The sequence below is a fragment of the Halichoeres trimaculatus genome, unplaced genomic scaffold (genome assembly GCF_033239565.1).
Source record: "Halichoeres trimaculatus isolate MK-OKI-2021-1 unplaced genomic scaffold, fHalTri1.1 fHalTri1_scaffold_8, whole genome shotgun sequence".
NCBI classification, from domain to species: Eukaryota; Metazoa; Chordata; class Actinopteri; order Labriformes; family Labridae; genus Halichoeres; species Halichoeres trimaculatus.
The window spans coordinates 33,563,689-33,590,524 of record NW_027437186.1 but is presented as its reverse complement, the minus strand read 5'-3'; the positions used below and the strand labels follow the sequence as shown (position 1 = coordinate 33,590,524).

At 39.8% G+C, this 26,836-nt stretch overlaps 1 protein-coding gene across 2 annotated transcripts in view; it reads left to right on the top strand.

Moving 5' to 3' along the window:
- The first annotated feature begins 902 nt into the window (after positions 1-902).
- Positions 903-26,836, top strand: part of wdr27 (WD repeat domain 27) — a 59,280-nt gene continuing 33,346 nt past the window's right edge. For both annotated transcript variants that reach the window (XM_074675448.1, XM_074675447.1), the window contains exons 1-21: positions 903-1,155; positions 1,762-1,903; positions 2,155-2,279; positions 2,508-2,621; positions 2,722-2,773; positions 2,895-2,965; positions 3,050-3,164; positions 3,248-3,341; positions 4,286-4,377; positions 4,542-4,606; positions 5,658-5,770; positions 6,667-6,740; positions 13,425-13,494; positions 13,967-14,035; positions 14,117-14,220; positions 14,442-14,531; positions 15,305-15,426; positions 17,187-17,320; positions 18,016-18,113; positions 19,103-19,224; positions 23,692-23,789. In XM_074675448.1, the coding sequence (XP_074531549.1) occupies positions 1,021-1,155; positions 1,762-1,903; positions 2,155-2,279; positions 2,508-2,621; positions 2,722-2,773; positions 2,895-2,965; positions 3,050-3,164; positions 3,248-3,341; positions 4,286-4,377; positions 4,542-4,606; positions 5,658-5,770; positions 6,667-6,740; positions 13,425-13,494; positions 13,967-14,035; positions 14,117-14,220; positions 14,442-14,531; positions 15,305-15,426; positions 17,187-17,320; positions 18,016-18,113; positions 19,103-19,224; positions 23,692-23,789 (2,099 nt within the window). In that variant the 5' untranslated portion in view covers positions 903-1,020. The remainder of the gene's footprint in view (positions 1,156-1,761; positions 1,904-2,154; positions 2,280-2,507; positions 2,622-2,721; positions 2,774-2,894; positions 2,966-3,049; positions 3,165-3,247; positions 3,342-4,285; positions 4,378-4,541; positions 4,607-5,657; positions 5,771-6,666; positions 6,741-13,424; positions 13,495-13,966; positions 14,036-14,116; positions 14,221-14,441; positions 14,532-15,304; positions 15,427-17,186; positions 17,321-18,015; positions 18,114-19,102; positions 19,225-23,691; positions 23,790-26,836) is intronic.

Here is a 26,836-nt window from a genome sequence, read left to right as displayed (position 1 = left end):
GCGTCATTTCCGCTGCTTGTTCAGAAAACTACATTACCCAGCATGCCTCACTTCCCATTCATGCTTTTTATAAATGTTAATCCTTTAGCCCCTCAAACAGGATGACTTGTAATCCCTTTAACAGTTCGTGTCCTCTGATGTCTTTTCTACGGAAGCTCGATGCAGACATGCATCCGTGATTTTTTTTTCTTTTCCCATTAAGGCCAACTTAACTTAAGGTTGTTTTCCCTAGTTATTATATCAAAATCAGAATAAGGTGGACACATTTCATTAGGAATTTCCCTTGGTCGGTTGGTGCAAACAGTTAAAACAGACAGCACAGTTACAGAAATATCAAGAACATATACTAAAAGTGTTTGCTTATAAAGTATGAAAAACAAAATATCTAAATATAAAGCAAATTAAGATGAACATATGTGCCTGATAACTGTTTTGAATTCTTATCACTGTCATTTTTGTTGATAGAAAGATGGGTTATGGGCTGAAAATAAGTAATAAAATTTTCAAAAACCTTTTGACTTGTCAAGTATTATTGCCATCCAATTCAATTATTAACAATCAATAACACGCTGCCATCTTGTGGAATATTAAGGTATTGCAAGCGAATTCTCCTGTTATTCAATGTAACAGAGGTCTCACTCTGTACCAACATCGAAGTATATTTGTTCTAAAATGAGTTCATTGTACTTTCTAAAATTTATGAATTCAAAAACAGTTTCCTCTGAAATATATCGAAGATTTATGACATTTTTGAACAATGAAGCATCCTAGTACGTGGCAAAGTTATCGCATCTCAACCCACGAAGTCGGTTTTAAAGTGATTGAGTGAGAGATTGCTTTTCATAGACAATCTTTGTAACGGAAGTTACAAGGCTGTCGGTTTCCCCAGCAACCTGAAATGTTTGTCCAGCTTCACTCCCAGTGTTTTTGCAGTAAACGAACTGCATTGGAGCCCGCTGAGAATGACTCCTCACCAGCAGGCTTGTTCAGTGTGTTACTCGCCCTGACAGGAGCTACACGATGCTTGAAAAACTGAGATTGACCTGTGACAGCCTCCTGTCCCACCGGCAGTTAGCATGCTGTCACTCTCATTGTGGTATACCGCTACATGGCAAAGATATCCTGATTTATAATAATGTACACACAGAGGAGAAGGTAAGTTTTGTTACCCGGATGATTGAAAACATGTTTAATTTGCTTAGAATGTCAACAAGTTCATTCAAAGAATCAGTGGATAGAATAAAAGCGTTAGTTCTTTGGTGTCATTTTAAACCCAACATACACATTAACAACGGTTTTAACAAAGTAAATGACATATTACATTTTTTTTTTTTAAAGATAAATTCTTTTGTTATTATTTGTGGGAAAAACACAAATTAATGTGTAATTTGTTTATTCTAAATAAATAAATAAATAAATAAAATAAAATAAAATAAAAAAAATAAATAAATAAATCTACCTGTTCCTACCATTTGGACAGTATCCTTATAATGGGAAGTTATACATTTCCGTTATTTTTACAACATTGGTAGACTTTTTCAGCCCCTTACCAGCAACTCAGGCCTTATTGTTGCCCAATATTGCATCCTTCTGGACTTGTCAGGTGAATGTGACATACATTTAGTCTGGTAAGACATTTGACCTGAAATTAAACCAAGTTTCTCTGGAAATTAAACAAATCACTCACTTATTTGTTTGTTTTTATGATTGTAATATACCTCCTGTAATATATTTTGCCTTTGTCTCAATGTTTGTCCACAGCCCCTAATTCTAACTGGCCATCATGGTCAGATATGTGCCATGACATTTGGAAACAGGAGCAGACCTGTTCTCCTCTGCTCTGCATCTGAGGATTATGTCATTGTGTGGGATATTGAGCAGTGCAAGAGAAGAACACAGGAGGGTAAGGAGATGCTTCTGTGTGTGCACATACAGACACTTAATGCAACTAGAGAGGTGATCCCACAGACTGATGATCCCCTTGTTTGAGTTTAAGTAAGAGGTTTTCATATATCAAATTTAAATGGTTAGGAAACCTGTTACATGATCATGCACCTTAGTGAAAATCTTTACCAGTCTGCCATCTAGTGGCCTGATAGCTTACATTCTTCTCCTCTTCAGTACAAACTGAGAAATTTGTCTGCTCCCTTGAAGGTAAAACAGCAGCAGGAACGGTTATCGGGTCTCTACTGAAGAAAGTCGTCTATCTCTCTTTCTGTTTTTCTGATGACCGAGTGGCTGCATGTTCAGGAGCAGCGGTTTATATTCTCAACTCAAAGGTACAATGTTCTAGACTGTTGTTGAATACTTTGTGGCTATTGAGTTCGGTCAATATTTCGTCACTCATAAACAATGTTGTTTTCTTACTTAAGCACTCTGACTAATCTTTGATTGTCTGGATTCACATTACACTGTATCTCTAGTAAAGGATATGTAGTGATGGTTTTGTAGCAGTCAGTTTTTATGCTTTACACTGACTGACAAAGTTCTGCTGTTTTACTTCTCAGAAACGTGAAGTGATCTCTACATTGAGCAGCCATCTTGCTCCTGTAACATCAGCAGAGTTCTGTCCCTGGAACAGAGACATTTTGGTCACCATATCAGAGGATCGCACTTTTAAGGCACTGACCTTAATGTTTTCATACATTGTTTTCAGATACCAAATATTTCACAAATGCAATTGTCTTTGAACTATCAACTATAGTGCTTTGTCTCTTCCAGGTTTGGGATTTAAAAGCTGAAGCTGTTTGCTACCAGTCGTTTGTTCTTTCAGGTATGATCTTTTGAAGCAAACTGAAGAGCTGGTCACAACAAAGTCATTAGACAAGACTCCTCACTTGAGTTTGTATCAGGATTTGCTTAAAGATTGAAGATATGTCTGATTTCCACTTCAGCCTCTCCACTCCTCAGCGCGTTCTTCTTGGAGGAGAACAGACACTTCATCACAGGCTCGACAGATGGGCAGGTCAGCATCCGAGGCAGAGGGCACCAAGGAACTCAGAGACTCTAACTGTGCTGATAATATTTTAAAATGTTGTTTTCGGTTTAGTTGTGGTGCTTTTCTCTCTCTGATGACCTCAAATGCCACATGGTGACCAAAATGGACCTTCAGAAGATGGACAAAAGATATCAAATGCATCAAGGAAACATGAGCCATGAATCAGGTGATCCTCTTATTCGTTTATCCCACAATGACCTATCGGCTTGATTGATAACTTATACACTTTCTGTTCAAATTTCCTTTCAGAAAAATTTGCAACTGACAACGTTGAGACTTCAAAACCTGTCCTTAAAATTACATCATGTAGCTCCAATATGGATTCAAGTAATGACAATACAAGGTAAGTGAATCATCATGTTGTTTATAAGCGCTGTAAAAAAAAGTTTGTTGAAGATGAAATGTTAAGGATTGCCGGGATTTGGTTCTTTGTCTGTGATTGGGAACATCATTTACATCCACACTTTTGTTATCAACAATGTAAAGATGTTGTATTGTCTCAGAAGCCTGGAAAAAAAGGCCTCATCTTTTAAGGCTAATTACCACATGTCACAGGAAACTTCACACATTGTAGGAAACTTTGCAGGCTCGTAGCATAAATGATTTCAGGCTGTTAAAACATTTAATGTTATGACAGGAAGCAGGCACTTAAAAACCACAGGCCTAACTCCCTGTGTACATCGTGGACCACTGGAATGAAACGAACGTTGATTCCTCATTCACCCGAGCAAAGCATATGATCTCAGAGCGGTATTTACATCTTTACTCTCAGACACTGTATCAAAGCTTTCTGTCTGGAACCACGGCTTTACTGGCTTCATTTGACGAGCTTTGACGAGTAAAATAACTTTGCTTAGATGTTTAAAGGCACATTGTGCAGCTGGAGGAGTTACTGCCTCTACGACCCTCTGAAGCTGCCTGTTAAAACCACAGTGCGTCCGACACAAACCACAATGTATTGTCGAAGTCGGGTACATTGTTATATTAAAAGTGGGCCCCTGATCTCATCCTGTAGCTCAGGAAGTGGGTTAAAAGGACACATTACAGTCTCCCTCGTATTTCCATCTTGCTGGGTATATTTAGTTTAGGCAGCATGAAGTCAAAGGAAAGTTAAAAAAAAGTGCAGCTGTATGGAAACATGCCTTGACACTCCATCACATCAATGTGTTCTTCCTATTATGTGGTTAAACCATCATTCCTCAAATGTTCTGACAGAATAAAAAAAATGCTTTTGAGGGAAATCCTGTAATGCTGATTTTCCATCCATTCCTTTCTGGGCCCCTGCAGAGGCAGCAGCCGGTTGTGTATTGGAAGCACTGATGGCCTGTACGTGGTGGATTTAGCTACTTCAGAACTCCTCACAGTAATATATTTCAAAGGTAAACGGACAGTGATATGATGGATGTTTCTAGTATGCTCATGCAGCCATGCTTTAGAAAGTCACTTTACCTTGAGTCCAAAACTAAAAACCAAATGCAGCTTTGAACTTATGCATGATCGGCACAGTGAATATCAAACCCATGAGTGATATTCATTTTTGTAGATTACACCAACCTAAGCATCACAATGGCAGGGTCGTGGTCGATCCCTCCAGGGCAGGATAACTCTGTAAGTAATTCAGCAACTCATCTTCCAACACTTGTCCATTTTTTCCTGGATGTTCCTGGCTGAGATTTTTACCTCACATGGCTTCAGTGCAGTTCTAACAAAAGGTTTGGGCTCTGATAGTTAAGGGTAGGGATGGGTACCTTTCACATTTGAAACGATATGGTACCGATGCCCGGTATATGGCATTTGGTACCGGTACTCAACGGTACCAATTTTCAGTACTATTTTGTAGTGTTTGCCAGGCCGATACTGATACGGATTATTTGTAGTAAAGGAGGTGGATAACCGATATTAGAGGCCGATATTGATTTGCAGTCAAAGTGCAAATACTGGTTTAAAAATTTTGAACAATACAAACTCCAACGCTTAGCTTCATTCAAATACCTTTAAGAATGAGTTTATTAAACATCTCCCAGGCTTAGCAGTATGTTTTATAAAGTTCAATGAAAACATAAAAAAATAAATAGCTAAATTTTTCCACAGTAAATAAAGTTGTCCAAAGTTTCAATGTAACTGCAATAACTGTAGTTACTGCACTGCTGATTGGCTCTTTCCAAAGCCGTGCATCAGGGATGCAACAATGCAGAATTAAATTTGTTTTTTATCGTCCGTCGGATTTAAAAAAAAAAAGGCAGATGCCGATATGCCTCAAAAAGCCAACTATTGGCCCTGATAATCGGCCCGGTCGATAATCGGTCTATCCCTACTTTCTTGTGTTTATGTGGTAAAAAAATATTAATTTGTTTAATAATGATTTTTTTTTTCAACTTAACATAATGAAATGCTGTGTTCATGTCCAGCATGGAAAATCGCGTACTCTTCCACTCCCTCACAGTCACAAGGATGCATTTAGGTACCTAAACATAGTACCTTTTGATTTTACAAGAATCGGTACTCGGTACTTATGACAGAATTTGATCGGTACCTATAAAAGTACCTAATTCAGTGCCCATCCCTCTTGAAGTGTTGATATTTATACTCCTGATTGTGTGTGTGTGTGTGTCAGTTCTCTTTTCAAACAGTTACAGATTAATGTTCTGGTTTTTCACAGATGTTGTTGTTTGTGAGCTCTTTGTTCACTCCTCTTGTGGTGCTGTTGGAGATTCATCTGTGTGACCTCAGAAAGATCTGGGCATGTGGGGAAGGCTTCTCAGTATTCCCAAGGTAAACCTGCAGCTGATAACTTTGAAAACCTACTAGCAGCCATGTTATAGGCTCCTTTTAATGAAGAGATCATTGTTAAAGTCTCCATATTGAGGAGAGTGATGCATGCTGGGAGTCTGGCACTCTAATCAGGAGTACTGTGTAATGTGTTGTGTTTTTTTGAATGTTTTAATCAGTGTTACACAATCCCTGTTCCAGTACATCCCATATCATGAAGCAATTTACAGGACAGAGGTGTTATGTAACATTTGGTTCACAGTCTGGGACAGCTCTGTTCAGTGGATCACAACACTCTGTGGACCTTCTTTATACGTTAAGTAGTTAAATCCAAATTTTAATAAAGCATGCCAGACTTGATCTGCATTCAGTCCAGAAAATCCCTAATAATGCTTTGACAATAACTGTGCTTTAAAAATGCCAAAAATTTAAAATAGTTCTCCCGAGAAGTCATGAAATTCATTCAGGTATTACCTGTACCTCAATAAAGGATTATTAAGTCAAATCCAGGAATGTCAAGATATAAAAATTGAATTAACTTTTTTTTAAATCAGAAAATTAGCCATTTATGATGTGGAACTTTTTGTTAAAATGTGAAAAAGTCATATACTTGTTGCTTCCTTTCAGATACAAGTCACTTTGTTTTATCAGAGCACACAAGAGTGCAGCTTTTTTCAGTTTTAATAGCTGGCCTCCTCCTGCCTATAGCTCCTTCAGACTCTGACATTTCCATATTAACTTGGCCTTTTATAACTGTTCCTCCCATCTAGATTTTCATGAGTCAGCAGTATCATGGTACTGAGAATAAGAGGGACTTATAATCTACATTGGTGGAAAAATGCTGGGCTCCTTCATTTCCAGTAACTCTTCTCCCCAATTCCCCCCTCCTCTGTTTTCAGTTCTCCTGCTCTGCCCGAGTCTCCACTGAATGCTGAGTTAAAGAGGAAGGAGATCAACCAGCCGAAAACGAAAGGTCAGAGTCGTCCCTGGTGTTGTCTGAACATTGTGTTATCTCTTTAGGGTTTGTCTGCATGTGCAGAAAGATAAAAGAGGACTGGAAGAACTCTGGAATCCAAACTATGTCTGTTTCATAATTTTTACCATGAGGAGCTCAGCTTCTCATTTGTAAACTGAGTGAAATTCTCATAATTTGAGTTTGATGAATATATTTCCCTACAGCAACAGCGGCCAAGATCTTCCTCACTATCTGCAAATAGAGGACAGAAAATACAGTTTTTTTCCAAGAGTGCTGATGTGGCTTTGATAATTCATTCTCTTCAGATTCCATTTGACACATAGGTACCACTGATAGTGCAGCAAGAACAAAACATTTAGGCTGATACTTACACACTTTCTGGCCCGTTTTCCTGTACGGTGTCTTCTTGCAGCCGTGGATTTCTCAGTAAAAGGAGCCATTTGTGGCTCTCTGGCTTATCCTCAGGATCTGGCAGATTCAAACTGCTCTGCCAGAGACCTACAGTACAGCATACTGTGGTTCACATGTTGTTCTTATGGAGAGTTTTATGCACAGAAAGCCACTATGAGGCAGACTCCACGCAGCTGGAGTGAAGGGAGCGACCAGTGCCAGACTAAGTAGGGGATCTTCAGGGGGAGTCTCAAGCTGCTGCGTGACTGCAGTGTCAGACCAAAAACCACAAACATTTACGGAGCAGTGCAGCCTGCCGTGCTGCCCCCATGCACCCCTGTATTCTTGAGGATATCTGCAGAATTATATACAAATTACACCATAAACCTGAGCCTCCTGGAACGGGAAGCTTTCTTCCATTGTAAATCTGGCACAGGTCTGACAGAGCTCTTTTTAAAAGAACCGTGCGTGCGTATTAGATATCTGCTGCCATGTCACACTTCTGTGTAAGATAATCATGAAGTAAAGCAGGCCCGTTGGCTCCTCACAGTGATGAAACTCAGCTGCAGTTACAATTTGCATGATGTCACTTCTCTGAAGCGTTGCTGCCTGGATTAAGTTGTTTTATAGTTTGGATATCAGGGGACTACTGAGGCAGCAATTAGCATTGAATGCCCTCAACTGCTTGTTCATGAGTCACTTTGAATGATATTTAGTCGACCATAGAGATCATTTATAAGAGAATACATAAGAACACTGCCTAGACTGTTACATAAGCAATTACATGTTTTCTTAGAATATAAAAGCACAAGACCTTTTAAATATCACTGATGCCTCAATAAAACAAAGAAGAACACACTCGTGTGTGTAAAAATACTAGGCGCTCGTCTACAAAAGGATCAGAATGATGCAGTGCCCTCGAGATCACGCAATAGAGGAGACAGCATCAAAACTTATCTTACCATAAACACTCAATTCAAGACCAAACAGCATCTTCTGTCCAAGACAAAGGTTGATATTGAAGTGTTAAAACCTGCAGTTCCCCAAGTGTCCACCAGAGGTTGGCTCCAGAAACACACTGGAAGCCACATTCATTACAGATAAAATAAACATTCTTACAGCCCAGTACAAACAAACTGACCAGGGTTGGTTTTGGATGATTAACCCTTTAAAATTCACTCTATAATATGCATTTACAAATTAAAAAATAACTATTTGTAAAATTTTGTTGCTGCCTCTTCATCTAGCAACTATTCAGGGTTTATTTGACAGATCAGGCAGCAGATATGCAAGTCAACCAGCTGGTTGAGCTGCCAGTTTAGGGTAATTTTGGCATTAAATTACAATCAATTTTCATACAAATGTACAGATTTAAACAGTCTAAATATTGAAGCAGTTTGATGTATATTGATTTCAGTTGTGCCCATTTATTCAACAGTGCTCATCAGTGAAATTAATGGCACTTATCCTCTATCTAGTTCTGCATTGGTGGCTTTCTTAAGCCACAGCTAGATATTTACACATACAAATCAGGATTTATATACGTAATGTGCTCTAAAGTCGGCAAACATTTTGGTTTGATTATGTCTGTGTAGCTCACAGATTCAGTTACTGACAATTGTTTATAAATGGGTATAAAATGAGAAATCAGCAACTTGAGCTCTGCCACACACTAGCCACGTATACATGGACCCAAATGTTCCGCTTGCACTTGGTTTATTTGCTCAAACTGAAAGAATTAAACCTTTAACGGAAAGTTGTCAGGGTGCGTTCTTTCAGCGCATGCTCAGATATGACGTAAGACGCAACTAGAGACGTTCCTCAACTTTAAAAATGGTGTTGAGCCGTCAGCACTGGACTGCTGCGGAAAGTTTGTTTTTGATCCAAACTTTGAAAGAAATGAACATAATTTCAAGACTGGATGGATGACAAACTCGCAATACTGAGTATTGCAACAACACCGTGATGAACAAAATGTCGTCCTCCAGCTTTGATAAATCTTGTGATGTTCACGTTTTCCTGCGCATGCCCCATTGACTATTCTGTTTGATTACAGCAACGCATGTAGACCAGAGATTGGAATATTCCTTTCCATGTTACTATTGTTTTCGGAAAAGTCATTCGGAAAGATTCCATTTGGAAAGACGGAAAACTCCGCATGTAACCGTGGCTACTGACTCCTTAAACTGGCAGCTCAACCATGCGGTTGATCATGTTTACTGAGGACTCTTAGATAAACTATTAATTGTCTAACTGGTATCCTTCAACTAAAATAAAATTGATTGTGTGTGTAGAAGGGACATCTGTAAAGGTTTTTAGTCTTTCCTTTCACTTGCGCTCCACATAGTTTTCAAGAAGCTGCGCTGCTCTGTGTCACTTCCGTTTTTTTCAACTGATTTTAGACAAGAATATTTCTGCACTGGCCATGGTTCTCAGTCGAAAAAGGATGTACTGCACACTCCAGGTCTGGAGAGAGTCTTTGCCCCAAGTGGAAGAGTTCAAGTATCTCGGGGTCTTGTTCACAAGTGAGGGGAAAATGGAGCGAGAGATTGACAGACGGATCAGGGTGGCGTCGGCATTGATGCGGACGCTATACTGGCCTGTTGTGGTGAAGAGAGATCTGAGCCAGAAGGCAAGGCTCTCAATTTACCGGTCAATCTACGTTCCGACCCTCACCTTTGGCCACGAGTTGTGGGTCATGACTGAAAGAACAAGATCGCGAATACAAGCAGCTGAAATAAGCTTTCTCCGCAGGTTGTTTGGGCTCAGCCTTAGAGATAGGGTTCGTAGCTCATAGGAGACCCAGAGGTAGACCCAGGACACGGTGGAGAGATTATATCTCTTGACTGGCCTGGGAACGCCTTGGTATCCCCCCAGAGGAACTGGTGGTAGTGGCCGGGAACAGGGGCCATTGGTCTTTGCTGATTGTACTGCTGCCCCTGCGACCTGGACCCGGATAAGCGAAGGAAAATGAGACGAGATTAGACGAGATATTTCTGCACAGCTGCGCCACTCAGTGGATTTAATTGGAGTCATAAACACTTTTTTGGGAGCTGAATGCTGATATGTAGCCAACAAAAGATTTTCATGGTATCTAATGCAGCAAAATGGTGGCTAAAAACAAGTCAACCATGCGGTCACAGTGCCAGTTGGTCTGACCTGCAGACAAGCAGGAACACAGTAGCTGCTAGCTGGAAGAATATGGCCTCAACTCTACCTCTATGTCTGTAGCTGGCTCAACCCCAAGTGAAGTTGAGTCAGCATTTCCAATATAGTGTCCACTGACAAAACCCTGCTTCAGAAACCAAAGAGTGACATCACTGAGTCTACGTCCATGTTTCATACGGTCTGTTTAAAACTCATATTTTGGTTTGTCTTTTATTCACATACCTTTCTGTCTTCTTACATTTATTTCCCTCTCTGTACCTTTCCCATCAGTATGCTTCACACATGTAACACATGTCCAACATATTCTCTGGGTTTTTATACATGGTTTCCATTGCTGTCAGAGCAGAAGTTTGGCTCTGAAACCCTAATTCCTTCAGTCCTCAGGTTAGCGTGCCTCTGAAATCTTTCTTCCCCTACTGAGCGCCCCACTTTCCACAGGTCAGTGAGGCAATAACTCATACCAGAGAGTCTGCTTACAGTCAAAATAGTATCTTAAATACATATATATTGAACCTGCTATAGTTTAGACGTTTCAGAGGCTTGAATTCTGAAGTTTTTCTTTGGCTGCTCAGAGGGAGGTCTGAGTTTTCCCATCTCTTCTTCTGTTTTCGAGACCAAGAGCCACGGTTTATCTTAGAATAAACTTCAGAGCCTGGTTCCTTCTATTGCAGGCATCCCAAACTATAAAACAAATCATTGTCACATCTTAAAAACAAAAAAGGAATTTCCTTCTTAGGGCTTGTTAATCCATCCGTAGTCTGATTTAGATCTCCAGCTGCAGACCTGAACACATCACATAGCTGACTTCATGCTCCTCATGTTTCCAGGTCAAATATTCTCAAATTCTATGATGTGCATCCCTTTTTGTTTTTGCGTCAGACACATCATTATGTTCGGGGCTAGACAGACTAATTTCATTAAGTAGATTTGTTACAATAATGTTTAATGGACAATAAGCTGAGTCTGACTTAATGGGGGCAGTAAAAAGAGGACACAGCTGACTGCTGTGATTTAATGAAGATATTACTTGATTTGGAAATTTGTCTGAAACTCTCACTTTCCTTCAAATAGGGTCTAGTCTGAAGTCAGCGTAAATTATAAGATTTAACGGCTCCATAAAACTTAATGACCATTATTTATCAGCATGGGGTAAATATGGCTGCTGAGCAAAGCCAAACAATTGTCTCTCCAGGTAATCTGATTTTAAACCCACAAAGATCTGTTCTGGGTCAAAAGCTACCTTCATTATCCTGAGGCACCAATTTTATAACATCTTTATTTTATCATAAATGAAAATAAGCAGGAACAGAAAATCTGGAAATTATTGCATTTGATGAGTTGTATAGAGGTATGGTTAGGTGGAATGCCAAATCCTGAAGTGGGAAGAGCACATCTCCCCCCTTTTTCATCTGTATGCATGGGAAGTTAAGGCAGGGAGAGCAGCAGCAAAAACCAGAAGACTAAAGGTTGAGAGTCTGTACCTTTTCTCAGGGTTTTTAAGGTCAATAATTGGTTAGCATATCAGTAAAACTAAAGACTACTGCTAGATGCTGCTAGTTGCCAGGTGCCACTCTGTTGGTTATGGCTGTCTGTTGCAGCAGCTCTGTCTTCTTTGTCTGTTTCTTGTAATTTTTTCGTCTCTTTTTCATCATCTTTGTATTTGTATGGCTCATTCTTTGGTCATGGACACCAAACTGTTTGTGTCTTCAGTGATATTTTTTTACTATTTTTGCTCCTGTGTTTGTCTGGAGATCCAACATGTAGCCATGGCCACATTATTTACATGTGAAATCAGCTGTTTGCAGCCTGTAGCATGTTAATGCTAACTGGTGCAAGGCCTGATGTTTCCCCACAAGGTGAGGAGAAGGAGGTGAGAACAATGTGCTGGTTATCTGGTGTGAGCTAAGAAGTGACGACATTGACCTGTCCTTCCATCTATCATGAATAAGAATGTAAGATCTATCTTCAGTAAGATGGACAAGCTAGCCATGCGAACCCAGCAACAGTGGGAATACCAGAAGGCAGAGTAGCATCATGCTATTCACAGACATGGCTAACGGAGCTAACACCAGACACCAACGCCACATTGGAAGAACTTCACCTGCTGTGAGCAGACAGGATCCAGGAGACAGAGACTGAACAGACTGCTGAAGAAGCTCAGTCCTGGACCCTGTGGAGGTGGAGGCTGGCTGACTGGACAATGATGGACAAGCTGTCAGCATCGATTTTCTTATGGACCTTTTTGCAATTTCTATACACTTCCTTACTTTTGTTTTCTTGATTGCTGCTGTGACTCCTCCTGAATTTCCCCTCAGTGATAAATAAAGTATTTTATATTCTATTCTATTCTAGATTAAAAGTAAGAGGCTGTGTGTTTGTTGACGTGAGGTTGTTACTCGTGTTTTTCAGAGATTCTGTTTTCTGGTGTTTTTTAAATTCTTAATTGCTTTGTTGGATTACTCAGAGGGAATCTGTCATTTTTAAAAATGCTTCAATGTGAAAAGCAGACACCAGGACTTGATGCTGAATAGTTATTCCTCACTGCAGTATCTCACCAAAGGAAAGAAATGGGAATGCCTGCAAAGAACCAAAATTCAGATTAGTGTCAGAAGAATTAGCATTGACGGGTTTAACTCCTCTTAGAGTTAAAACCAAAACTTTTTTTTTTTTTTTTTTTTTTTTTTTTTATCAAATGCAAATCAAGTTTTAAGTTGCCACTCACAGAATATGAGACTGTTTCTCAGTCTGCCTTTACTTGACAGGATAACCGTTTTTGGAGGGCCTCACATGTTTTAATGGTGGAAAAAGTGAGCTCATTCTTAAAGCACTGACAGCAAACAGGGAGGATAATGAACCATCCTGCAGTTTGTGGCTGATGCACTTAATACTCATGAAACAACATAATATTATATCTTCTTTTCTCTGTATAATGAGTGAAAACTCAGCGTGGCGTAATGAGTCCATATACCTGAAACAACATAAACAAACTTGAAATAACTCTGTCCTCTTTGTTTAATGCATCTTTTTGACTTTTTGTTGGGCAAACATGTTCTAGATTATTCTTTCTAATGTAATTATGTCAGTCTGTGTCAAATGGACCATCTTCTCTTTTTTTTTATACAGAGGGATTAAATGAGCAACCCCTGGTTTTCCACTCTAAAGTGAAGTCTTCTGGATATACCAGTGCCCCAAGGTAGGTTCACAGAGTACACTTTTGCCTTGATGAAAATAAAGATGATTTTTTTTTTAAGTAGATTCATGTAAGAAGAGAAAGGAACATTGAGACACAGTCATTTTTCATCGTTCATCACACAATGGGATGTCAGTTCTGTCTACTTGGCAGGTTTGGTATCACATTTTTTAACCTGTTGTGACTGAAAGAAGCTCCAGAGGATTTTTTCCAGTCAGAGATTAATTCTTCCAATCATCCCAACCACATATTGATTTATGTTGGCTCACTAAATGTAACTGGGTCAACATCACATCTCCATCAGCTCTCTGCAGACTAACAGGTCGCAGGGAGGATCACTAACCCTGAGTGTGAATGAGCAGTTGTGTGATAATGTGATTTTTACAGCTCTGATTTTCCATAAACACTAAATCAAATGAGGAAATCTCACTATGTTATGAACAATAAACAGTTTTCCTTTGTGTGTGCTTTTCAGAAAGACTATGTTTGCACCCGAAACAAATGTTAAGAAGAATGCACTCTCCAAAAAGACTCAGAAAAAGAAGTGAGCAGCACTATCATTTACCAAAACAAACAGATACTTTAAAATGTTGGCTTTTCTTTAAATATTTTTCTTGTCATGTAGTGGTTTACTTCTTAAAGATTACCCAGCAGACGGTGCAGCACCTACGACACCATACTCTCATCTAAGCACTGGCAACAAACCAGTCTACTGCCTCCAGTATTCAGGTAAGATCATAGCAGTGAAACACTTGAGTTTTAATTATGATATAGGAACAAGTGAAACAAGTCAAAAGTGTATGTTATTGAATATTTATGCTGCCTTTATGGTAAATACTCTCATTTTGGACCAAACACCTTGTCTCCCTGCTTCATCCTTTGGTTCATCATGAAACAGCCTGACTGAGAAACCCCAATAAAAGAAGTCTTTGTGTCCTTTTCTCTCCCAGGTGATGGAAAACAAATCCTGTGTGGTCTTGGCGACAGCTCAGTGTTTTTATACAAGTCCTCCCTCACTGGCAATCCAACCGTCTGCACAGGTGTGTAGACACGAGCACTCACAGCACGACAGCTCTGAGTTATACAGACTCTGATTTCTGTGGTTTTGTCAGCTTAATAAACTTTGTTTTAGTCAGTTTTCATGATCTATTAACTAAGCCACCAACAGCATTATGATATTTTTTAGGGTGTTCAAACTGAGATCTTACCTCTGATAATTTAAAGAGACAGGTTTATCCTCCTCTTTGGCTGAGCTCTACCGTATTTGGGCAATTGTGATTAACATTCTTTGAAATAGATCCATGGCTCGAGATGAAAGACCCTAAGAAATAATCCAAATATTCACTTTCTAAGCTGTCCCTGTCAAAATAGTAGATAAGAGGGTTTCTTTTACCTGATTTTATTCGGGTTTCATTCCAGAGCAATAACTTGGTACGTCCTGTCTCTGTTTTTAGAGAACAGTTAATCTCAGGTCACGGTAAGAAGAAAAAAATGATTAAAATGAGCTTTTTTTCAAGAAAACAAGTGAAGAACTACTTAAGAAGTTCACAATTCTGCACTCAAGTATTAATAAAGTAGGCAAATTTGTTTAACCTTTCCTGCTGAGTAAAGTTAGCAATGATTGGCACAGAAATGTTAGCTCAGTCTCCACCGGGGGGCAGCAGAGGTAGAAAGACTAGAGTGAGAGTGACCACTGCATCACTCAGAGCCTCTTCCCCTCACTCTGACCGATCCCCTGAAGAAGTCCATTAAAGTTAGTGTTTCAGACACACTCTGTATGTTCACGCTGAACAAAAATCTCCGTTTGACGCAGGACATGATAAACCAGTGAGCAGCGTGAGCTGGAGCCTCAACAGGCAGTGGTGGCTGAGTGCATCAGAAGACCAGTCACTCAGGGTCTGGGTACATGGAAGTCGAGAACCTGCTATCATCATGGTAACTAACCTGTGCAGTAACTGACACACACTTTTTTTTCCTGTTACAGTCACCAGTCATTATTTCATTATTTTGTGTTCACGTCTTGACTGGGAAAACACACAGAAACAAGGACCAGCTACAGTGACCTCATGTTTCAAAAATGCCCTGACTTTGAAAATCCTAAAACTCTAATTGGTGTAAAGAAAACAAAGGAGCTACACACACGTGCTGTACACATTTTTCACTCTCACTCTGTGTTTCAGAGACAGCACTGATTGCTGGGAGTATTCTGTCCCTGATTGCAGGGTTGTAAATGAGGCCTTGACGCTGCACTGGAACGACAGTAAAACAGCGGTTGCTACTGAATCCACAATGTTTCACTTCATGTTTTCACGTGTTACAAGCCAAATTGCCTTGTAGAATTAAAATCTAGAAATCCAAATGAATTGGGGCAGTAAAACAGCGTCTTGGATTGAGTATTATGACTATGTCATTGTGACTGTGAGCATCCAAAACTCTGATCATACACAGAGCCTCTTGACTTTGTAAGGTATCCCTTTTAATAGGACAGTTAAAAGTAAGTCCTCCTCACCTTGCCAAGTGAAAACTCTGGGGTCTTCCCGTAGCTGATGCTAACCATCCCTGCTCTCCTTGATGTAGTGAGAATGTTTTGAGCTCTTCCTGACCCGAAGCCTTTGACTGTTTAGTGTTCAAGTGAAAGAACTTGGCAACAAATGTAGGTCTTGTACGGGGACAACAGATCTATTGGGGTGAGCCAGAATAACAGATCGCTTTACAGCGTTTTACCTGAAGACCTGAGAGGAAAAAAACCTGAAGTGACCTACATATACTAATCACTGTCAGATGCTAATTAGTCTGTCAATCCAAAAGAAGCACCAGGAGATCAGTCTACCTTCATATATACTCTGTGATGAACTTTATCAGATTCTATGATGATACAACTCCTCAGGTTTAATCCCTTCCCTTAGCAAAAGATTTTCTGTCCTCTTGTTTTTCCACTTGGTGTGAAAAACTTGAACTCGGTGAACTATGAGGAGTCAAAAATGACGAGATCCTGGTCAGTGAGGGGGTCAGGGATCTGAACTGCATTATCTAATTCTAAGGCTTATAAAGCAGTGTTTGCTAGATCATTAGAGAGCAACATTAGTGATTCAAATCTGACGGGATACAGAGTTCCTACCATCACTGTTCATAGGAAAGAATAGAATATAATAGAAAATACTTTATTTATCCCTGAGCGCAAATTCAAGTGCATGTCCAGTGTTAGCTCTGTTAGCCATGTCTGTGAATAGCATGATTCTACTCTGCCTTCTGGTATTCCCTCTGTTGGGTTAGCATGGCTAGCTTTTCCATCTTATTGGAGATAGATCTTACGTTCCCAGTAACGATGGATAGAAGGACGGGTTGATGTTGTCACTTCTTAGCTTACACCTGAGAACCAGCACAATGTCCTCGCCTCCTTCTCCTCACCTTGTGGGAAACATCAGGCCTTGCACCAGTTAGCATTGACATGCTACAGGCTGCTAACAGCTGATTTCACATGTAAACAATGCGGCCATGGTTACATGTAGGATCTCCAGACAAACACAGGAGCAAAAATAGTAAAGATATAACCCAGATTTTTTTTTGTTGCAATATTTCATTAAAAGATTTTTAGATTTTTTAAATGTCTTGAATGATCTGAATGTTTGTGCATTTTGGTAATACATGCTCTTGAATAAGGAAATTGACTTGAAGTTTCTGTCTGCCTTTTTCAGGGTGATAGCATGTTCTCCAAACCCATTAGAGGTGCTCAGTTTTATTACCTTGATAAATTCATCCTTGTGGGATCAGGACCCTCTCTACACCTGTACCTGTATAATGTGGACGTCACACGGGACGAGATCAAGAGGTAGCCATAATTGCTATAGCTGAAAGTGATGGAATTCTGGCCTTGACTTTTCAAGTATCCTCTCTTCTCTTGCAAAGAAAACACATATTCATCTCTTGTTGTTCAGCTGTTTTACGCTCAATTAAGCACTTTAAATTATAATCCTAGAAACATACTGCTGGATGTGTGTTTATTTATAATGTAAAGGAAAGTGTAGCAATGAGGCATCAATAACTTTCTGCTTTCAAGGCCACAAAACATTTTTATCCTATTTTATTCTATCTTTATTACTGGATTATACAATACAACAAAAAATCCTATGAGGCGAGACAATCATAGTGTTCAAGGGACGTTTTTATTGGAGAATCATGCAATAAAAATAAACCAGATTCTGTTACACAATGACATGAAGTATGCACCCAAACCTCAAAGTTGCACAGTCAGCAGCAGAGTCTTGTTTCTGTTTTAATAACAGGGGAAGGGTCAATTCTTGCAGCATTGAGAGTGATTTTTTGGACACTTGAACAATGAATTCATCCAGGGTTGATCTATTAAAAAAACATGTAAGCTTTGCTTTGTTTCTCCTGAATGTAACTTTATCAACGAGTGGGCCTTGTTGCTTAGTGTTTGGCGTAAAGAGCAGTTATGTTAAAGTCTTGGTTGTGCTGTTTCCATTGCTGCTGTAGAAATGATGCAATGTCTTATTTCTTTCTTAGGTACCATCATCGGAGTGTTGTCAAACTGGCAAAAAGCTTCACAACAGCATCATCAACAGACATCACTGCCCTGTCTGCCATCAATGATTTCTACTCTCGTATCCTTTTTCCTTTTGTCGTTATTATTGTGTGCAGCAGGACGTGTTAGCATTTATACTCCCATAAAGCTAAGGTGGGCAAACAATGTCTCTGGCATTTCTGCTTTCAGCATCTCTTCCATGTGAACCACAGTAATCAGTCTGAGCTTCATAAAGTCTTCAAACGTTGCCTCTGGGCTTCCACTGCCGACTTAACCCATAAACCATCAAGGTGTCTTTAATTTTTCAGGAATGTCTGCATTCCAACCTGTTGTTTAGGGTGTTGTCGTCCAATAAATTTCCTGAACTAAATTGTGTTGTGTTCAGAGAGATGAGTCCCTGTCAGGAGGTATCTTACACCGGCAAACTGTAGATACTATACTGCTGTGTTGAATGCTGTATTTGTGTGATGAATTTGTCAACATCTCATCTTTTTAACTCAGATCCTTCCCCAAATACTTTGAGAAGTAAACAGTGAGTTTATAGGAAAACTATCTGAAATACATCAGCCAGAGTTGTAAACCTGCAGACATCTACTGACACTTGGATACTTTCACACATCACGGAAAGATGAATCTGGCTGAAGAGAAGCAGGCAGTTGTATTGGACTGCTTTCCCAGCTCAGCACTAGCTTCGAGCGCTGGCCCAAGCTAAACAAAGGAAAGTTGGGACTCCTACAAAAAGTTTCCTTCCAACGCTGCTCCCAATAAAATAAAAGATCCAGATAATTAGACTACTAATTTGAGATTCAGCATCTCAGCTGTGGCAGGTTTGCACTTTGTTCATAACAAAGCTGGTTCCAACGTCAGCCCAATACAACAACTGGACTTGGTAGAGGAACTGGCAGACTGACGACCCTTGGACGCTGATATTTTCTAGCTCTGTCCATCTTCAGGAACTCCGCTAAATCCAGTTTCCGTATTAGATTAACATGAAATTATCATGACCTTGATGACTGAGAACCTTCACAGAAAAAAAAAAAAAAATGTTTTTCCTGAAAGTTTCATTAGACATTGTTCTGGTGTGTGGTTTGGATCGGTCCATTCAAGTATTCGACATGAACAAAGGGGCTGTTGCCTCAGAGCTGCCAGACGCCCACAGCAGAGCAGTCCACTGCATCACACAGAACAAGGTAAGGCTGGAAAATACACTGAGCAACAGAAAAATGAAAAATACATCTGTTTATGATGTATCAACATAATCTTCTGAAAAGCACGATGGTCAAGACCCTCCTTGTCAAGATACACACAGTAAGTTATAATTGATGGTATGGCTCTGTTCTTGGGGCTCCCTGTCCTTCCATATGCCTAAGGCCTTGTTTACACGTTTCATCCGAAAATGCATTGAAAATGCAGCGAAAAAAATCTGAGTTTACACTGAAATGCTAAGGGACTGGAAAGGTTGTGGTAAGCATGCCAAGCCTGTAGTTGGCGCTGTAAGTGTCTTGTACAGAAGCCACTTTCGGTAGATCTCCACCCAAGAAGAGTTGGGCCAATCATCTGGTGTACTGGGGAAATCTAAATGCAGAAGTTGCGCAACTTCTTGCTGTTTACATGGCAACGGTGTCGACAGCATTTCAGAAAAATCCCACTTTGGGGGCCGTTTTCAAAAGTTTGCATTTTAGGTTGACTAAAACGCTTTGAAAACCTAAGGCCGAAACGCAACAATACTTTTTTTTTTATTGCCCTAAAACCGTCGTGGTGTAAACGGCCCCTAAGTGGATTGCCAAACCCTGAGGTGGGGAGAGCACACCTCCTTTTTTCTTTTATGTACATGAAAAGTCAAGGCAGGGAGAGCATCAGCAAAGTTGGGTTGCAAAGCAGTTTGCAGAGAAAGCAGCAAGATCTGGCAGATTAAATGAGTTCAAATTGAGCACCACCTTCACTTTGTGTCCTGTCCAAACTGAGATATCATTTTGTTATGAGTGGTTTATCAGTCATGAGACACAAATTTACTGATTTCAAGAATTACTTTATTATCTCAAGAGTTTCTAGTTTTGACATATGTATGTTCTTAAGCTGATGTATGAAGATAGGTGTCTACAAGCATAACTAGTATCAGAACAAATGTAAAGTTAAGCTGCGACACTGATTGAAAAGCACGAAAACACACCAAAAAGTCCAAAATCTGGTCATTACCTAAGATTTTGGAATGAGAAATTAAAATACCATGAGCAGAATCTGATGTTTTGGATTATTTCTCTTTAACATCAGATCTTCTGGATAGATGTAAAATAAGAAACAGATGCAGAATGCAATGTGCCTCGGCTTGGAGTGACGTAATTAAGTAGCATTTTTCAGCACGACTGGAAACCATTGAGTTTAAACTCAGCAGTGTCTGTGACTGATAAGATAACTTATTTAAAATATTAGTTCGGCTTTTTAGCCACGTGTCCAACTGTTACCTAATTCTCCACAAAAAAAAGGATTTTTCTTCAAAATCATTCTAAGGACGGGGAAACGAATGGATGTTTTTTTAATGCTTTTTATGGTTTTCATCAAATCTTTTTTCTTCCTGGTGGTTTGGTCTAAAAATTGTGATAACCCCTAATTCTTGAGAATGGATTCTGTTTACTTTGGCTTCGCATCCATTGGTAGCGATATCCCCGTCTCACATAGAACTCTTGAAGAGTCTACCATTTGGCAGATGTTCCAGCGTTACATAAGACATCTATGAGAGTTTCTCTGAGTTACGTAAGGCACACATTGTCTTTGAGTGAATGGACGTGTTAGTGTGTGAAGGTAGAAGGTCATGGTTAGTAAAGAAAATGTCATGGTTACTGAAACGTTTCCATCACAGCGAGACCAGGCCTGCCATCAGCAGTATCGTTCATCTTGCTGAGTGTTTGAATGTAAATCCCTGGTGCATTGGGATTAAGACTGCCGCAGAAGATGTCAGCAAGAGATTCCATGCTGGATGATGGCCTTGGAGTAAAGCTGTTCCATGATGCACTTTGGGTTTATGCAGCCTTACTCCCTCATCACTGTCTTGGACCAATGTGGGCCCAATTTGCTGGTGTCTAACAAGAAGACAGCACGGGCCTGTTTCCATATCCATTATGGTGTTATGAGGAGTATAATAACGCATCACTCAAAATGAAACACTGGTCATAAATTCATGCTTTAAGGTTTCTGCAGAGCATCTACAGTTCTGTATGGCTATCATATTTTAACAAGCAATGAGGTTCCTGATTCCTCTCCATATAAAGTCATATGAATGTTTGCCAGCTTTGCGACTGCAACACAAGCATGAATTTTGACTGAATGTTACATAACTCATTAGAAAACAGCAACGTGTGTACTTTTAAAAAACACATTGAATACATTAAAGGGAAAATCCCCAAATCACTTGCAATCCTGTATAAATCCAGAAATGTATTGAATTCTAAGGCCTTGCATTTGATTCACTACTCATTGATTGTTCCCTATATACAGACCTGATCAAAATCTTAAAACCATTAAAAAAAAACACTTAAAACCTTTACGTAGAGCTACAATACGCAAATGCAAGAAAGGGGAATGCAACAAAAAAACATTTGGAACTTTTAATTAAAAAAAGGAAACAAAAACTGAAATAGGTGTTTTTTATCCTGATCAAAAGTTTAAGACCACAGGCTATTAAAGCCAAAATCTGCTTAAAATGTTCATTTTCTGTCAGGCATTCACAAGATCACATCCTCCTGATGGCTAAAGCTAAGAAGCTGTCTCCTCTTGAACATGGTTGGATTGTCGAGCTGCATCAGCAAGGCCTCTTGCAGCGTGCCATTGCTGCTGAAGTTGGACCTTGAGCATTATGGAACAAAAAAGTCAAGTGGTAGACCCCAAAAAAATTACACCTGCACTGAGCCGGAGGATCCGATCGACTGTCCGTCAAGACACAGGGCGGTCCTCAACCCAATTAAGGCCCTTACTGGAGCCGACTGCAGCGCAATAACCATCAGACGGCATCTGAGGGAAAAGGGTTTCAAAAACATAAAAACAAATTCAAAGACTTTGTCTCCTTCATCGCCACAAAACTGCCTGTTTAGACTTTGCCAAGGAGCATCAAACATGGGACAGTGAAAGGTGGAAAAAAGTTTGATTCTCTGATGAGAAAAAATTTAACCTTGACGGTCCAGATGGCTTCCAACGTTACTGACATGACGAGGAGATCCCACCTGAGATGTTTCCTACCTGGCACAGAGGAGGGGGTCCATCATGATCTGAGGCTTTTTCATTCAGTGGAACAGTCAGTCACAAAACAGTGCTTTTGCATTTTGATTTTCTTTTATAACTTACACCCATGCACGACCCAAGGATGAGCTTTTAACTTAACATAAACTTCTTTCCAAAAATAAAATTAATTATTATTTTTTAAGTGCAAGCAATTTGTTCAAAACTATAACCAAAGTTCTACTCTGTCAATATAGAGTCCAAAAAAGTGCAAAGAGACTGACCCTTTCTTTTCAAGCAGTACACTGCCTAGCCTAAGCTATGGTCATGTTCTTTTTCAAGAATATTGAGAAGCAAATGCATCCATCAGTGCTGTCTGGCCTCTAATAGTTTTTGTCACAGGTGCAGTTTAATCTTCTGTGATCTCATGGCATAAGATCTCGTCACACCCCTATTGTGTACAATATTTGGTGTTGACATGACAGAATAAAAAATGAATGAAAAACAAAAAAAAGTGAGGCTTGTACCTCGTGACCCCAAGGTTTTGACTTGACTCGTTTCTACATGTTGACCTGTGCATACTTGACACTCCAGCCCGCCCGGATTAGCCGGACAAACAGCAGCTAGTGGCATGGATTAAATCCATTAACCCATTCCACTGCGATGCACTCGTACACACAGCTGACTCTACTCCTCCGATGCTGCGATGCCTGGTCTTTGTCACGCCAGGCTTTGTGCCATACACTGCAGAAAGCCCTGCAGAGTGTTGTTTCAGCCTGGGCCGTTGCGTCAATGTGGGGTCCTCCGTCTGGGTGCCCGAGGGCCTTTTTGATGGCCTGTGGGGTTAATACCTGCGGATCAGAGGGATTGCCCCTGCCTGAGGACTGCACACATAACATCACTCTTCCTTTCACGGACAAAACATCAGGAGCCGCGGCATGTGAGGCAGCTTTTCCCACTTCAAATTTCCATCGCCTCTTCTGCAAGGTTCACCTGGAACTCATCAGAGCAGAGGACTTCTCGGAAAATGGAACTGGAAATGCCCTCTCAGACTGCCGTTCTCACACTCTTAATGGAAATCTAAACAAAAAGTACCCCCACCACTCTTTCCCTCACACACACACACACACACACATCACTGTATCATCTGATAACTTGTTGCGGACGTCATTCATGAATGTATGTATGGATGCTTGGTGGAAACTTGCTGAGGCCCATGAAAGATGGAAAATAACACAAAAAGACAATTTAATAACTGTTTTGCTTTAATCCAGTTTCCTTCTAGGGTCTGGTATCCTTACTTTTCTTCACTTGGATAATAATATGAAAACAATTTGCTGATTTAAGATCTGCAGTATCCTTCCCAGTGCTGAACAATAAGATTTACAACCTATTTCAGTCAAGCATGTGCTGACTGGTCATTTTTCCTCTTTGTGTGTATTTCCCAGGGCTCCATGTTCAGCACACAAGCACCGGATTCATACAACCTCTTCCTCACCAACGCAATCACAGATGGTATGAAGATTTGGGACCTCCGCACACTTAGGTTTGTGTTTTCATAGTCTATTCTGTTGAAGCTGTAATTGATATGCCTGAAGTGTGAAAGTGAGGCCAGAAAACTGTCATTTCTGTGTATTTGTATGAACTTATTTCTCCTTTTCTGATTCAGTTCTTTACGGTGTCGAAAAGAAATGTCGTACTCTTATTAATCAAGCACAACACAAGCATTCCAGTTCTCATACTTTATGTGTTTACTTTTTATTGATGTTTTAGACACTTGGCTAAATATTCAGAGACAGTGTTCTGGCATGATTAGACCTTTGGAGGCTGACCTAGTTGATTATTATCTGGAAAAAGACATCAAGATTATGCGCCAGATGCTCACAGACGCTGCACGACTGAGTTTTGTGCTTTGAGTGGTGGGTTTAAATCCAGCTGCCTTCTTTTAAAGAGTTGATTTTATGTTTTTTTTTCTTTCCTTTTCACAAACAAATAATAAATTAGAAAGTTGGATTTCAGCGTTGACACTTGGAGCTACCGCAGGGGTATCAGATGGAAAACATGAAGCCCAATAATAAACATGATAACCCCCTCTTAAAGGGGCAGTGAGGAGTTTGAAAGTGGTCTTGAAAAAGTCTCTTTTCTAGATATATGCCTGAATGTAATCCACACTTTAAAACGAGATTATTAGCGCTAATATTGCTGGTTACAGGTCATTTTAAATTGCTACTTCTTAGTTTCGCTTAGGTCGTCCAGGACTAGATTGATCCACAGCACGTCTAGGTCTCTATGACAACACCATGCCAGCTTAGGAAGTTTAGTAACGAAAAACAGATAAAACACAGAGATCTGTGTTTTTGTAGTGATGGTGGACGCTGGAGTCTAACTGTCAGACAGAAAGAGGACAGAGAAGTAGAAGAAAGCTAAAAGGGAGAACGATACAGTCCAAGCTAAGGGCTAATTAGCCGTTAGCTCAGGCTGTATCACTCTATAACACAGGGGCTAATCTGTTTGTGCTAATGTTCATTCCAACCCACAGTCAGCAGTTATTCTGCAGTGGTCTGTTCAAACTTGAGAGTCTATCAATAAAATGAAGAGTGGGGCTACGTTAGCTCCGCTTGGTAGATGACTGACAGGACATAGCTAACCAGGATTTACTGACGTTACGCATTACAGATATGTCGTAGAGCACCGGATTGCCAGCTGTGCTAAATATATACAGCTACTAAACTACCTACAAACTGGCAGTGCTTTCCTATTGTCACGTTAGCCTACAGATACATTGGAGCACGGGCTAACATATAGCCAGCTACTACAACATTTGCTTGATGTCACATTTCAAACCGTAGTGCTATGTAACTGTACTGATAAATACCTTACTTTGGTGCGTTGTATCCACTAAAAAGTTGTCTTGAACAAACAAACCTTCTCCATTTCATTCCAAAAGAAACACACACCTCACTAAAAGTAGTTTGCAACAGTGTACGAAGACTCCGGGCCACAAAGTGGCGAGGGTGTGCAATCAAAACAGATCCTCCTCACAGCATCTTTAAGTCTTCTATTTGTGACTGTGGAGCACTAAAATCCAAATATTTTTGCCACAACATGATTTGTCTTGAAAACCACTGTTCACATGTGGGTGAATATGTGAAAAATGCTCACTTGGACCTTACGTTCTTACTACTCTTAACTCTGTTTTTATACCTCTACTCCTTTGTGGAGAGAAAAATGACCTTACATACAAACAAGATTAAACGTTTGTCTTACCCAAACAGTCCTGAGTTGAAGAGGGAATCACTGTTCATTATTTTTCTAAGGTTTGAATCTGGGATGATTTTTCTTTGGCCTGTTGAAGCAGGTATCCTTATAAGGCAGCTGATTCAAGCAGACCCTCCTGGATTTTAAAATGTTCCTTTTGGCCCCGATGGAAAGCATTATGGAGTATTTTGTTCTTTCATGTCTGAGACTGCTTCCATGTTTTAACTCCTCATCCCAGAGTCTATCAAAACCTTACCCCTATCTGATAAATATTTGTGCCTGGTTTCCAGGTCAGATTCCCGCTCTGAGATGTCTCGCGAAGCCTCCCTCAGCTGAGGCAGGTCCTCTGAGGTGAAACATATGGATCCATGAAAACAAACGGAGGGGCACGTTTCTCATCCTGTTCGCTCTGTTAATTTCATTTCCTGTGTGATAAACCTCATGTGCTGCTTCTTTAGCACGGGATCGTATGGAGAGTTACAGTTCCTGGAGCTAATGTTTCAATGTGTTGCTGTTTATTTGAGTCCTGTAGCTCATAAAGAGGTGACATCCATTTCAGGCATTTTGATTGTTAAAATCTACTAATGATAGGCAATATAAAATATCTAGGAATAATTTGTTTATGAGTTGAGCTACATAAAGTGTTCACAAGTTCTGTGTGATAATCTCATTGTTTTTGGAGAACTTCTAATGTGATGATAATTTCAACCATCATGTAAAATTAATAGTGAAAACACAGGGTGGAATGACCCAATAGACAAAGCCAAGGTGTGTTTTATTATTTTTTTAAAGACTTTTCTGTTTTGTTTTGAATCAGAGCAAATTTACTTCTTTAACTTACGCTACCAACTCGATTTAGAAAATGATGATAAAGCTGGATGTTAGCTGTCTTTGGTTATGGCTTCTTTGAGGAACTTTTGTTTAGTCTTGATATTGGTGCCCCCTGTGGACAAAGTGCATTTTGTGTACACATGTAGAAAATGTTGCCTAACAAAAAAATATATCATCCTTCTTTCTTTTAACTGTTAAATGTATCAAAAACATGTTATTTCAGTTATCTGGTGAGACATGCTCTTTCTGCATTGTTACAGACATGAAAACTTGCTGTTTAAAAGTTGCCTACATTTTTGAAGATGCTCAAGTTTGTTTCTTTAGGACATAATAAGGCACCAATGTAAATTTCTGAAAGATACACTGATGGTAAAAATTCCTTGCAGTAGCTTTGAACTGGTGACTAAAGGCTGGTGCTAGCACTGCTAACTTTAGTTACACTTGGGTTGACGGTTTGATATTGTTTTCCCACAGACTTCATATATACATGCACATTTGCATATT